At 46.1% G+C, this 15,070-nt stretch overlaps 1 protein-coding gene across 1 annotated transcript; it reads right to left on the reverse strand.

Moving 5' to 3' along the window:
• Positions 1-14,042: 14,042 nt before the first annotated feature.
• On the reverse strand, positions 14,043-14,623 carry LOC136543612 (putative cyclin-dependent kinase F-2). The gene is made up of 2 exons (XM_066536005.1): positions 14,273-14,623; positions 14,043-14,105 (listed from the first exon to the last, which is right to left on the reverse strand). Exons 1-2 carry the CDS (start codon positions 14,621-14,623, stop codon positions 14,043-14,045), a joined length of 414 nt encoding a protein of 137 aa, XP_066392102.1.
• Between the last annotated feature and the right edge of the window lie 447 nt (positions 14,624-15,070).

Genomic DNA, 15,070 nt, shown 5'->3' on the forward strand with positions numbered 1-15,070 from the left:
TGTCGAATTCTGATATTATGAAACGGCCCTCTAATGGCTTTTTTAGCCCTCGGACTTTTCTACTCTTGCCGGTGGTTGATGTAGATCTAGAGCCCGGCTACATGAGTAGAAACACAACGATTAACAACAAATATACGTACGCATGCATCTATAAGAGATGATAGATAATCGAATATACCTCGCCAGTATTTTCTTGCGCGACAATTTGTTGATCTTCAACCACCGGGATATTCAGGATATCCTCATAATCAGCAAAGTACTAACTCGTGTCATCTACATCCGCATTGGTGCCGGCGTTGATAATATTCGCCATTATGTCATCATTCAAGTTATCATCCGGAGCAGCCATTTGTATCTTCAAGATAACACATAGATAGAATTACTATGGCACATAACATAAGTACATGTGATAACACATATAGAATTACTAAATCCAATTAAATATAATAACACATCATAAGGATAAACAATAATAAGGTATAGGCTTTGGAATCGAATAAAAAACACTTTCGATCCAAAAACATGGAAATAAGTACATGTATATATACACATAGAATGATACAATTTTCTCTCTCTCTCTCTCAACACGTAGAATAAGTGCATATGTATATATCTCTAGATATGCATGTGATAACACATAGAATATCTCTCTAGATACAATTTTCTCTCTCTCTCAACACATGGAAACAATTAAGTACATGTATATATACACATAGAAATAATTAAGTACATATATATGTATACATATAGAATCTCTAGATAGAATTAATTACTAAATCTAATTAAACCTAACATATATACATAGATAGAATTACTAAATCAAAATTAAATCTAACACATATATAGAGAGAGATAGAATAATAATTATTAAATATATCAAAAACTATAATAAAAAACTATCTAAATAAAGTACTAATTAAATTTTAATACATTTAAATCTAATTAACATATATCAAAAACTATCTAAAAAACTAAGAATAAACTACTAATTAAATTTTAATACATTTTAATCTAACATATATATCAAACACTACCTAAAAACTATCTAAAAAATTATCTAAAAAGTATCTAAAAAATATGGCCGAGCGCTATAGCAAGCAACAGGCTAGGGGCGCCGACGGATGGCCATGGCGGCCGGGCATGCTGGCCGGCCACGGGCCGAGCTGAGCCGCGCGAGGACGATGTACGGCGGAGACGATCTCGATGGCCGCCGGACGGGGCTTGACGATGAGGCCGGGCGGGGGTAGACGACGACGGCGGCGCGGCAGAGCTCGACGTGGCCGGGTGCGGCAGAGACGACAAGATCGACGTTGTAGATCGAAAAGTAGAAGATGAATAGAGAAATCGTTCGATATATATAGGCCAGGACCCTTTAGTCCCAGCTGGTAACACCAACCAGGACTAAAGATCCTTTAGTCCCGGCTGGTAAGCCGAACCGAGGCTAAAGGTCCAACCCTTTAGTCCCGGCTCGGCTTACCAGCCGGGACTAAAGGATCTTTAGTCCCGGCTGGTGTTACCAGTCGAAACTAAAGGTATTTTTAGGCGGGCAATTCCGCCCACCCTTTAGTCCCGGTTCCTGGCCTGGGTCGGGACTAAAGGCCTAAAATTTTTACAGCCCGCCAAAGTGTTGTTTTTTTCATTTGACCAAATTTGACTTGGTCAAACTTGCTCAAATGAGACACTAAATGACCTTAGATGAAAAAACTCTGAATACCAAGTTTGATCATCTCAGCAAGATCTACAATTGTTACATAGCTTATTTTCCCATTTGAGAAAGTTTTATCAAACACTAGTCACAAATTCTTGAATCTTATATAGACTTTCTAAAACTATGTCACACACTTGTAAAATTTGAACTACATTTTGTTCAAACTTTCTCAAATAAAAAAATAGCCTATATAAGGATTGTAAATCTTGATGAGCTAAACAAACTTGGTATTCAAAACGTTTCAATTTGAGACAATCTAGGGTTCCAAAAACTAGTTTGTAGGCGTCGAAATTTAAAAATCACAAATTTGAACCATCCAAACTATCTCAAATGGAAAGTTGACCAAAACAACAATTGTAGATCTTGATGATTTTAACAAACTTGGTATTCAAAACTTTTCAATTTAAAGTCATTTAGAGTTTATAATACTAGAGTCAAAGTGTTGTTTTTTCATTTGACCAAATTTGACTTGGTCAAACTTGCTCAAATGAGACACTAAATGACCTCAGATGAAAAATCTTTGAATACCAAGTTTGATCATCTCAGCAAGATCTACAATTATTACATAGCTCATTTTCCCATTTGAGAAAGTTTTATCAAACACTAGTCATAAATTCTTGAATCTCATATAGACTTTCTAAAACCATGTCACAACAGTGCATCATTGTATCATGCGGGCACAACAGTGAATTTCTTTTTGACGTATTACCCTTGGTTATGATCTTGTCATAACCATAGAGTGTCTTCATCATTTAACATGATGCTTGGATCTTTCTTCACTTTGAAGGGTGGAATTCGAACATTTCTTTCATAATCTTCTGACATGTCTGACTTGTCTTCAATTCCCATTATATTTATTTTCCCAGAAAGAACTATGTGGTGCTTTGGCTCATTGATCATTGAGTTGATGTCTTCGTTTTTTCCTCTCTTTGATTTTGTAGACATGTCTTTCACATAGAACATCTGACTCACATCGGCAGTAAGGACAAATGCTTCGTCTTTGTACCCAATATTGTTGAGGTCCACTGTTGTCATTCCATACTCTTTGTTGACTGTTACCCCTCCTTCGGTCAGCTTCACCCATTGGCACCGGAACAAAGGGACTTTAAAATTAGGTGCGTAGTCTAGTTCCCATATATCTTCTATGCGGCCATAATATATTTGTATATTCCTATTTGGATCTGTGCCATCTATGCGAACACCACTATTTTGATTGGTGCTCCTTTTATCTTGGGCAACTGTGTAAAATATATTACCATTTATCTCGTACCCTTGGTACGTGAGGATATGCCATGATGGTTGCCTAGCCAACAAATACAGTTGCTCATCAATATTGTCATCGCCTTGATATTCTTTTCGCAACCAACCACTGAAACTTTCCATGTGTTGACGCCTAATCCAAGCTTCAGTCTTCCCTGGAAACTTGGATCGTAAGAACTCCTTATGTATCTCAATGTACGGATGCACCAATGACGAGTTCTGAAGAACTGTGTACTGTGCTTTTTTGAAATAATCGTCTTTCATGCCAATATATGTTTTCTTCCCTAAAGTTTCTTTACCACTAAGTCTCCCCTCGTGTCACGATTCGGGAACGCTAATCGGGGCAAGGTCAGGAATAAAGTCAACACAGAACTCAATGACCTCCTCTGTTCCATAGCCCTGGGCGATGCTTCCTTCAGGCTTAGAACGGACTTTCACATATTTCTTCAAGACTCCCATAAACCTCTCGAAGGGGAACATGTTATGTAAGAACACAGGTCCAAGAATACTAATCTCCTTCACCAAATGAACTAGGAGGTGTGTTATGATATTAAAGAAGGATGGAGGGAACACCAACTCAAAGCTGACAAGACATTGAACCATATTATTCTATAGAGTAGCTAGTTCCACTAGATTGATTGCCTTCTGAGAAATTGCATTGAGGAATGCACATAGCTTCACGGTGGCTAGACGTACACGTGGAGGTAGAATTCCTCTTAAAGCAATTGGAAGCAATTGCGTCATAAGCACGTGGCAGTTGTAGGACTTTAAGTTTAGAAATTTCTTCTTTGGCACATTTATTATACCCTTTATATTGGAGGAGAATCCTGATGGGACCTTGATGCTGCTTAGACATTCGAACATGTTGTCCCTCTCTTCTTTGCTAAGCGTGTAGCTAGCAGGACTTAAGTAATGACGTCCATCATCTGTCTTCTCTGGATGAAGGTTGTCTCATTCTTTCATGCCCTACAAGTCCTGGCGTGCTTCAAGTGAATCCTTTGGCTTCCCGTACACACCCATGAATCCTAACAGGTTCATACAAAGATTCTTTGTCAGGTGCATCACGTCGATTGCATTGCAGACCTCTAGGACTTGCCAATAGGGTAGCTCCCAAAAGATGGACTTTTTCTTCCACATGGGTGCGTGTCCCTTAGCATCTTTGGGAATAGATTTGCTGCCTTGTCCCTTTCCAAATACTACTTTCACATCCTTGACCATTGCGAGTACATCTTCCCTGGTTCGGTTATGAGGCTTCTTTCGGTGGTCTGGCTTACCTTTAAAATGCTTACCTTTTTTTCTTACTTGGTGATTCAAAGGAAGGAATCGACGATGGCCAAGGTACACGAACTTTTGACATCTTTTCAAATATATACTGTCAAGGTCATCAAAACAATGTGTGCATGCATTATATCCTTTGTTTGTCTGACCTGAAAGATTACTTAAAGTAGGCCAATCATTGATTGTTACGAATAACATTGCTCGTAGGTCAAAGTGTTCTTGTTTGTACTCATCCTAGACACGTACACCTGGTTTGTTCCATAAAACAAGAAGTTCTTCAACTAATGGCTTCAGATAGACATCAATGTCGTTGCCAGGTTGCATTGGACCTTGGATGAGGATCGGCATCATAATGAACTTCCGCTTCATGCATAACCATGGAGGAAGGTTGTAGATACATAGAGTAACTGGTCAAGTGCTATAACTAGTGCTCTGCTCCCCAAAAGGATTCATACCATTTGTACTTAAGGCGAACCTTAAGTTTCTAGCCTCATTTGCAAACTCTGGAAATTCTCAGTCTATCGCTCTCCACTGGGACCCATTAGCTGGGTGTCTCAGCATATTGTCTACCTTATAGTCTTCTTTATGCCACCGCAACAACTTTGCATGGTCTTTATTTCTGAATAAACATTTTAAGCGTGGTATTATAGGAGCATACCATATAACCTTGGCAGGGATTTTCTTTCTAGGACGTTGTTCACCCTTGACGTCACCAGGATCATCGCGCCTGATCTTATACCGCGCTACTTTACATACCGGGCATTCATCCAAATTCTCGTATTCATTGCCATGGTAGAGGATGTAGTCATTAGGACATGCATGTATCTTCTGGATTTTTAATCCCAAAGGGTAGACAACCTTTTTTACTTCGTACGTAGTGGTGGGCAATTCATTTGGCTTTGGAAGCATCTTCTTTATGAGGTTCAATAAATTCCCAAATGCCTTGTCGGATACACCATTCTTTGCCTTCCACTGTAGCAATTCCAGTGTTGTACCCAGCTTTTTTTGTACCTCTTTGGCCGTCGGGTATAGCAACTTCCTATGATCCTCAAGCATGCGCTTGAACTTAACTTTCTCTTTTTCACTTTCGCATTCTTGTTGTGCATCACGAATGGCATCGCCAAGAGCATCACTGAGATCATCTTTTGCCGCTACCTCTTCTTCATCTCCTCCCATTGTAGTATCATCAAAGGCACCATACTGAGCAATAATGTCATCAATGTTAAATCTTCTCCTTCACCTTCTTCCATCATGACCTCTGCTTTCTCCATGCTTAGTCCAACATATATAGTTTGACATGAAACCTGACTTAAGTAAATGTGAATGAAGACTCATTGAGCTTGAATATTCCTTTAAATTCTTACATATGACACATGGATAGCACATGAAACCATCCCGCTTATTTGCCTCGGCCACACCTAAGAAATAGTGCACGCCCTCAATAAAGTCTTGGGAGTGGCGATCGGCATTGTACATCCAATGGCGTGACATAATCTGCATTACACGACAAATTATGAAAACCTGGAACATAATTAAGTATTTTATTACACAACATAGATGACACACACACGGTTGATTAATTAACTAAGCCTAGCTACAACGTAAGCAATCCCAACTATCACTAAACAAACTAAAACTACAATGCACTTCAGTAACATAATTATTTCGTGACCGTACGCAACTAAAACAGACAAACCATTCTTCTGTTGAATATCGATAAGCTTCTCTTGCTGGCTCACTGTCTCATCATCAGCAGCCGCTACCTCAAGCGCACCCAAATTCTGCACGTATGTAGCATAATCTTTCTCCCAGTACCAACCATCGCATCCATTGCCCTCCCACTGAAATTAAAGCCAAAAAATATTTAGTCAAAAATATTCAAGAAAAGCAGGTCAATTAGCCATAATAATCAAATGCATAAGAAACTCACATCGCGATTCGGGCACTTGTAGAAAACACGACCCTTGTTGGGTCCCTGTCTCTTGACTCGGTACTCCATCACAATCTTTTGCTTACACTTGCCGCAGATAATGAGAGGGAGTTCTTGCCTCAGTCGTTTCGCAACCGAACGAGAGGCCAAGGATCCGATACCAGTTGTCATCTACTTTCTATACTTATTTTTGCAAACTAGTGTAAATTTCACATTTTCTAAAATAATATATTTAAACAAAACTAAAATTATTTATTTATCTAACTAAACCATGAAATATGTACTATGTATAATAGTAAAATACCAAACTATCAAGTGATTTTGCTATTGTAAATCATCATGTGATTTTGAGCTAAAAATGACATAGAAATCACATAGCTCAAAAACATGTTTCAATAAATAACCATCCGTACTAGTTGACCTTGCTTACGTGATCATCTCGGCGAGCATTTCTCCACCGGACGGCACCGTACTTGGCCAAGGAAGAGCTCTGATTCTACGAGGAAGGCAACACGGTCTTCCACGACCGTTGCCGCTCTCCCTCGTAGAATCAAAGCTCCTCCTTGACGTCCATTACCGCTCGGCAGAGAACATGCTCGCCGAAATGAACATGGTTCGCAAGTTCAACTAGTACGGATTTTCTATAATTTTCTAACTATTTTCTAAGTTTTTCATTTTATGGAAAATTTAATTCTAAAAAATAAAAGGCATGATTTCTAAGTATTTCATTTCATGGAAAAAATAATTCTAAGTGACCTGCTCGATATCGGCGAGCTCGCGAGCGTTTAGGTTGCCGAGGATAGTAACATTTGTAGATGACATTTGTAGGTCTGAAGTTATCAAATATCCATCAAATTATAGCTCAAAAACATGTTTCAATAAATAACCATCCGTACTAGTTATCTTGCTTACGTGATCATCTCGGCGAGTATTTCTCCACCGGACGTCACCATACTTGGCTAAGGAAGAGCTCCGATTCTACGAGAAAGGGAACACGGTCTTCCACGATCGTTGCTGTTCTTCCTCGTAGAATCAAAGCTCCTCCTTGACGTCCATTACCGCTCGGCAGAGAACATGCTCGCCGAGCTGAACACGGTCCGCAATTTCAACTAGTACAGATTTTCTATAATTTTCTAACTATTTTCTAAGTTTTTCATTTCATGGAAAAATTAATTCTAAGATCACGTAAGCCGCCGGGGACGAGGATGGCGTGTGCTCCAGCGAGGACGAGCGAGGCGTGATTTTGATGAACTAATTTAACTTTTGTTTATCCAAACATATATGCAAATCATCATGTGATTTTGAGCTAAAAATGACATATAAAATCATAATAAAGTCCAACATATAAAGTTACATATGCATCTACATCGCAAAATGAGATAAGCTACTGATAAAACATAAGAGGATTAAGTTTGTTACCTCCAAAATCGAAGAGCAACACCAATTGAGGGGGAGAAAGCAAGAACAACAGCAAGCTGAAGAACAGAGGCAGTGAGTTTGAATGGAATGGCTCGGGCTCGGGGAGGAAGAAATGAGCTGGTATATAGGCCGGGATAATTAGTCTCGGTTAGGGAGCCAAACTGGGACTAAAGATTAATATTTATTCCCGGGGCATCACCCAAACCGGGACTAAAAGCTTTAGTCCCGGCTAGTATTACCAACCAGGATTAATGGTAAACCTTTAGTCCCGGTTGGTAATACCAGCCGGGACTAAAGATCCCTGCCTCGCGGACGACCGTTGGGTAGGGACCTTTAGTCCCGGTTGGTAAAGGGTCCTTTAGTCTCGGGGGCAAAAAGTGCCAAGGCTAATGCCAAATTGGGACATCGTTCTAAAGTCTGTTCTCTAGTAGTGCGCGTGGAGCCATGCTGGCCCAGCTCCTCACCTTCCTCGGCGTGCCTTCCAAGGCGTCCCTCACCGACCTTGGGCGCTGCATCGCGGAGCGCGTCCTGGCCGACCGCTCGTGCTGGGCTCCGGCGGGCCACGCGTGCTCTTCGATCAGCGACGGCGTCTAGATGAACAAATTTCTATTGATAAATTGTTGTTGATTCATGAAGCTAGGTGAAGCAGTGAAGATGAAGAACGAGTGGGTGAAGAAGGCCACGGACAACCTCGTCGACTCCATCATCTCCAGCACCTAGCGACATCGCCCCTGACACCGACCTCGTGCTCGCCAACGCCGTCTACTTCAAGGGCAATTGGATGGATCTGTTTGAACCCCATGAAATGTCCGTGGGCACGTTCCACCTCCTCAATGGCCGCCATACCATGGCAGAATGAATTCATGTTGATGTCCTCCTCCTTCACCCGACAGCATGTCTCTTGCATGGACAGCTTCAAGGCGCTGACGATTGTTAAAATAATCTATTGCTTCCTTGTGTGAACACATAACAAGAGAAAGATGGCATTGAAAAGGCTCCCTACTATGATACTATAGCCGATGCAGGTGCAGTCGCTGAACGGCTCACCTAGCCACATGCAAAGACCGACGTAGAGTCAGCCCTGTATGTTATCTAGTTACTGTTATAGCATGTGCGCTGTACTAGGATTAGATGGATATAGTTATATAAATAGACTATCACGGTAACTCAGTAAAGAGAGTTCAGATTTACCATCTCCCATACTGGGCTTCGACCAACGCGGGTGTCTTGTACTATGTGTATATGCTCTGTTCTCCTTCTCCTTCAACCTTGAGCCATAGTGTGTGGGAACGAACAATGCTTGTACGTGGTCGGCTTAGCTAGTGGGTGCTCGACAACACTAGTGGGTGTTTGGCAAGACTAGTGAGTGGTTCACTCACCTAAGCCGATGATCCTGTGGGCTAACAAGTGGTATCGGAGCCGTACAAGCGCCGTCGCCAGACTAACCACTGGCGATGACGGGTGGTTCAGAGATGGACAACAGTAGTGGCACTACTGTGGCTGTCCAGCCACGACCAGAGGTCGTTGTTCGCACAGTGCGGGAGGTCAACGGCACCAGTTGGCCGACACTGACTCGCACCAACTATGGAGAGTGGTCGGTGACCATGAAGGTCAAGCTCAGAGCCCGACGACTCTAGAATGCTGTTGACAAGGGCACTGATAATGAAAAAGCTGATATCTAAGGGTGCGACACCATCAAGGGTGGCTATCTAAGGGCGCGACACCATCATCTTTAGGTGCCAAAACAGGGAGCACCGTGCGCTAACGGATGTATATTACATCCCACAGCTACGTTCTAGCATCATCAGCATTGGTCAGCTGGATGAGCGTAGTAGCAAGGTACTGATCAAGGACAGAGTCCTTAGGATCAGGGACTGGGAGCAGCGACTTCTTGTCAAGGTGAAGAGGTCGCTGAACCAGTTGTACTTGCTCGATCTAAAGGTAGAGCAGCCGGTGTGCCTAGCGGCAAGGCACACCGAGGAACCATGGATGTGGCATGCCCGGTTCGGACATCTCAGCTTTGACGCGCTTGGTCAGCTAGAGAAGATGGCTCGAGGGCTACCCACATCAAGCACGGAGGCGAGCTATGTGACAGCTGTCTGGCTAGGAAGCAGAGGAGGCTACCATTTCCAAATACGGCCAAGTATCGTGCGAAGGACGCTGTTGAGCTAGTCCACGGCAACCTTTGCGGGCCGATCACGCCAGCTACTAACGGTGGTCGACGGTACTTCCTCCTGCTCGTGGATGATTACAGTCGCTACATGTGGCTGCAACTTCTGACAAGCAAGGACGAAGCGGTGGTGGCGATCAAGAAGTTCAAGAAGCATGCGGAGGCCAGGAGGGGCAAGAAGCTCCGCGTGTTGAGGACTGATCATGGTGGCGAATTCACTTCGGTGGAGTTCGCTGCGTACTACGTGGATCTAGGTGTGGTGCGACACCACACCGTGCCGTACTTGCCACAACAGAATGGCGTGGTGGAGTGATGGAACCAGACGATGGTTGGCATGGCCCGATCCATGATGAAGGCCAAAGGCATGCCGGCAAGGTTCTGGGGGGAGGTGGTGACCATGGCGGTGTTCATCCTCAACCGTGCTCCGACCAAAGCCCTGATGGGCAAAACGCCTTTCAAAGCTTGGTATGGATGCAAGCCGATCGTGTCCTTCCTTTAGACATTCGGCTGCATCGGCCACATCAGGAAGATGAAGCCGAACCTCACCAAGCTAGAGGACAGGAGCACACCCATGGTGTTCTTGGGCTACGCGAAGGGTACCAAGGTGTACCGGCTCTACGACCCACATGGAGACAAGGTACTTGTCTCGTGCGACGTCATGTTCAATGAGAAGGCGGCTTGGGACTGGAGCAGTCCGAGCATGGGGGAAGCTAGCGGCTTGACAAGCACATTTGTCGTCGAGCACTTGGTCATCCATGGTGGTGGAGATGCTGGGGAAGAGGTGTCGAGCACTTCAGCGGTAGAGTTGAGCACTCCTGTGGTAGTGCTGAGCACTTCGGGAGGGATGCCGAGCACTCTGGGAGGAGTGCCAAACACTTCTGGAGGGATGTCGAGCACGCTAGGAGTGGCGTCAGGAGGTTCTGCAGTGGTGGCGACCACTCTAGGACGGGTGTCGAGTACTCCCGTGGCAGAGCCAAGAGGTCTTATAGTGGTGCCGACCACTCCAAGACTGAGGCTGAGCACTCCTACAGTGGTGCCGAGCACTACTGGAGTAAAGACGAGCTATCCAAAAGTAGTGCCAAGCACTCCAGGTGCTGTGCCGAGCACTCCGGTGGAACAGAGAACTCCATCGACGCCGATCGAGGTCGTCTCACCTCCAAGTGACATCACTGAGTTCGTGGATGCCTTCCACGAAGGTGAGGAGGTGCGGTTTTGTAGGATGGACGACATCGTCGGTGGCACAGGACCCTCAGGACTGGCTGGTCGGCTGCTCAATGACATAGAGCTCCTGCTCATCAGTGTAGAGGAACCAACCATGTTCGCGCTGCACGAGCAGGACGGAAACTGGCGATGGGCGATGCTGAAGGAGAAGAAGGCGATCGAGGAAAATAAGACATGGCAGCTCGTCGATCCACCTCCAGGATGCCGTCCGATCAACCTGAAGTGGGTGTACAAGGTCAAGCGAGACGAGCTCGGCGCCATTGTTAAGCACAAGGCGCGCCTCGTCACCCGAGACTTTGTTCAGCGCGAGGGCATTGACTTCAAGGAGGTCTTTGCACCAGTAGCGCGCATAGAGTCAGTCCATTTGCTACTAGCCTTGGCAGTAGCAAAGGACTGGCGCGTCCATCACTTGGACATTAAATCGGCCTTCTTCAATGGCGAGCTAACGGAGATGGTCTTTGTCAGGCAACCTCTAGGGTTCGCCGTCAAGGGAGAGGAGCAGAAGGTGCTCTGACTGCGTAAGGCGCTCTACGGGCTGCGGACCCCATGAGCATGGAACGCCAAGCTTGATGCCACGCTGGGCGAGCTTGGGTTTCAACGGTGCGTAACCGAGCACGCGCTCTACATGCGGCGACGGGGAAGGAGGAGCTCAAGCGCGAAATGGCGGCTTGTTTTCGAATCAGCAATCTTGGCGCACTCTCCTACTACCTTGGCATCAAGGTGAGATAGGGGAAGAAGGAACTCATGCTCGGTTAGAGCGCGTATGCCTACAAGCTATTGGAACGGAGCAGCATGGCTGAGTGCAAGCCATGCGTGACTCCGGTAGAGGAGCGGCTGAAGCTGACAAAGGCCAGCACTGCGGCGAAAGTGGATGCAATACTCTACCAGAGCATCGTCGGCGGTCTGCGCTACCTAGTCCACATGAGGCCGGACATTGCGTTCACCATGGGCTACGTCAGTCGCTTTATGGAGGATCCCAGAGATGATCACTAGGCGGCGGTGAAGTGACTACTGCGCTACGTCAAAGGGACGGTAGATGAAGGGATCATCTTTCCCAAGACCGGTGGGAGTAGGCTGCAGCTCACTGTGTTCAGCGCTGCAGACATGGCGGGGGACATCGACGGACGACGGAGCACCTCTGGCGTGCTCGTCTTCCTCGGGCCGGCTCCAATTTCATGGCTGTCACTGAAACAGAAGGTGGTGGCGTTGTCTACGTGCGAGGCAGAGTATGTAGCGGCGGCCACAGCGGTGTGCCAAGTTGTGTGGCTATGTCGGCTACTGGGCGAGCTGACAGGCGTGGAAGCTTACCCACCAGCACTGATGGTGGACAACCAGTCCGCCATCGCCCTCGCGAAGAATCCGGTTCTGCACGACCGAAGCAAACACATCGACGTGAAGTTCTACTTCCTTAGGGACTGTGTCGATGGAGGGCAGATCGTCATCGAGTTCGTTGAAACTGGTCGGCAACTCGCGAACGTCCTCACCAAGCCGCTCGGACGTTTTCGACTCACGGAGCTGAAGGAGATGATCGGCATGGAAGGAGTACAAGGAATAGCAGTAGGATTAGGAAAACAATTGTTAGAATAATCTACTGCTTCCATGTGTGAACACACAACAAAGGGAAGACGGCGCCGAAAAGGCTCCCTGCTGTGACAGCCCTGTATGTTATATAGTTACTGTTACAGCATGTGCGTTGTACTAGGACTAGATGGATAGAGTTGTATAAATTGACTACTACGGCAACTCAGTAAAGAGAGTTCAGATTTGTCATCTCCCATACAGGGCTTCGGCCAACGCTGGTGTCTTGTACAGTGTGTGTATACTATGTTCTCCCTCTTCTTCAACCTCGAGTCATAGGCCCCGTTCGCTGGTCTGAAACTTGACTGAAACTAACTGAAAAATACTGTTCCAGCTGAATTGTTGTGAGAAAAAAAACACTGTTTCAGCTGAAAAAAGAAGCCGAACAAGCCGAATATGGGGTAAGCCGAATAGGGCCATAGTGTGTGGGACGGACAACGCTTGTACGTGGTCGGCTTAGCTAATGAGTGCTCGACAATACTAATGGGTGTTCGACAAGACTGATAAATGATTCACTCACTTGAGCCAATGATCCTGTGGGCTAACAAGGATCCCCTGTGAGGCCAAGTGGGATCGTGGCTCCGAATCGACTCAGTACTCCTACTCCATGTTTGTCTTCCTCCCAGACACGTGTGACGGCATGGCGACCATGGTGGACGTGGTCTCCGCGCCGCCAGCGTTCTTGTACATCATCTTGGCCAACTGGGGGAACCTCAAGGAGACACTCTGCCAGATGGGTCTGACGCTTCGGAGGCCGCCGACCTGCGTGGCATGTGTGATGAGGATGAAGATGACGGTAAGTCACGGCAGAGAATGTTCCTAAGCAAGCTTGCACACATAGCAGTGGTTAATGTGAACGAGAAGGGAACTGAGGCTGGAGCAGTGACATCCCAGGTGTATGGTGGCGGCTCTCCAGATGACATTGTCGAGTTCACCGCCGACCATCCATTCACCTTCTTCATCATGGAGGAATGGTCTAGGGTGATTGCATAGGCTACTATTACGTTCCTATCATTTTTGTGTTACCGTGGACTCGGTTCAGTGATTGCATAGGCTACTCAGGAGTGACCCTCTATGTTTTAGTGATTGCACTTCTTATATCCCCGTTTGGTCTTTTTCGTTCTTTTTAAAGAATGTAGTGTGAGTGAACATTTACCAGAACAGTTCTGGGACTTGAAAATAAAAATCCGGCAGAAACACTCACATTTCAATTCCATTTGTTTTTACCAACCAAACCACCTGTATGGACGGCACAGCCCTGTTAAACTGAAAATACAATGTAATGAGTTTACTCAAAATTCATTAGGATTAGATGACAATCCATACACAATAAGCTAAGCTCAGTGGACAACAAAAGGTGAAAAGGATCGCAAACTGAATCTGGCTTAATTGTGTTCACTATTTATTTCACCACACGAGTAAAACAGCAGAACACTGTAAAGACGTTGTGAACATGAAAATGACAATAAGATTATTTGCTAGAAGACTGCAGCATCTTCAGAACACAAACCACTTGATAGTGGTACAGTTGATATAGCAACCTGAACAAACAGCAAGGAACAATGCCGGAAGCCTACAAACATCAAGTGGGAACAAGGTACACTGAATCATCATAACTGTCGTCTATCCTAATTAACACGGTTATGATTGCTAAAAAGGTCACCATCAGTTTGTGCCGATGCTAGCTATCGTTTTTATAGGCACGCACAACTCGAGACTTTGCTTTGACTGCGTCGTTCTCGGCGAACCAGCGGTGTTTGAGAGCGTCGGCCGCGGTGGGCCTCTCCGAGGAGTCGAAGGCCAGCAGCCCAGCAAGCAGCTCACGCCCGGCGAGCGACACCTCCTCCAGCACGCCGTCGAATGCCTCCGCCTCCGCTCCAAATTCGACAAGGTCGTCTGTCAGGTCGACCGTCTCATCGAGCAAGTCCTCCTGGGTATCCGCCGTGAACAGGGGCTCGCCGGCGAGGAGCTCGGCCATGACGCACCCGAGCGCCCAGATGTCCTCCGCCGGGCAGTAGCAGCGGAGGCCGTTCAGCTGGTGCGGCGAGCAGTACCGCATGGTGCCCATGGGCGGGTGCGACTCCCCAAGGAACCTCTTCGTGGGCATGATCGCGCACCAGAACCCACAGATCTTGAGCGAACCTCTTCGTGGGCATGATCGCGCACCAGAACCCACAGATCTTGAGCGCGCCGCCGGCGCCGACGAGGATGTTGTCCGGGTTGATGTCGCGCTGGGTGACCCCGGTGCCGTGCATCGCCTTCGCGGCGGCCTGTAGCTGCTGATAGACCGGTAGGACTTCTAAAATCGTAGACAAGGGGATAAATTTAACTTAGATGGGACTTGATGATATACCTCGTCATGCGCAGTCATCGCCATGGCGTCATCGTAACATGGCCACTGGAGTCGCAGTAGGGGAAGCCATGCAGGCGCCCGCTAGGTCATCGAACGTAGCAGTGCAGGTGCGGTGCTATGGCGGCAGCAAAGGCGATGGCGCTTCCTGTCACT

Source organism: Miscanthus floridulus, chromosome 3 (assembly GCF_019320115.1).
Source record: "Miscanthus floridulus cultivar M001 chromosome 3, ASM1932011v1, whole genome shotgun sequence".
NCBI classification, from domain to species: domain Eukaryota; kingdom Viridiplantae; phylum Streptophyta; class Magnoliopsida; order Poales; family Poaceae; genus Miscanthus; species Miscanthus floridulus.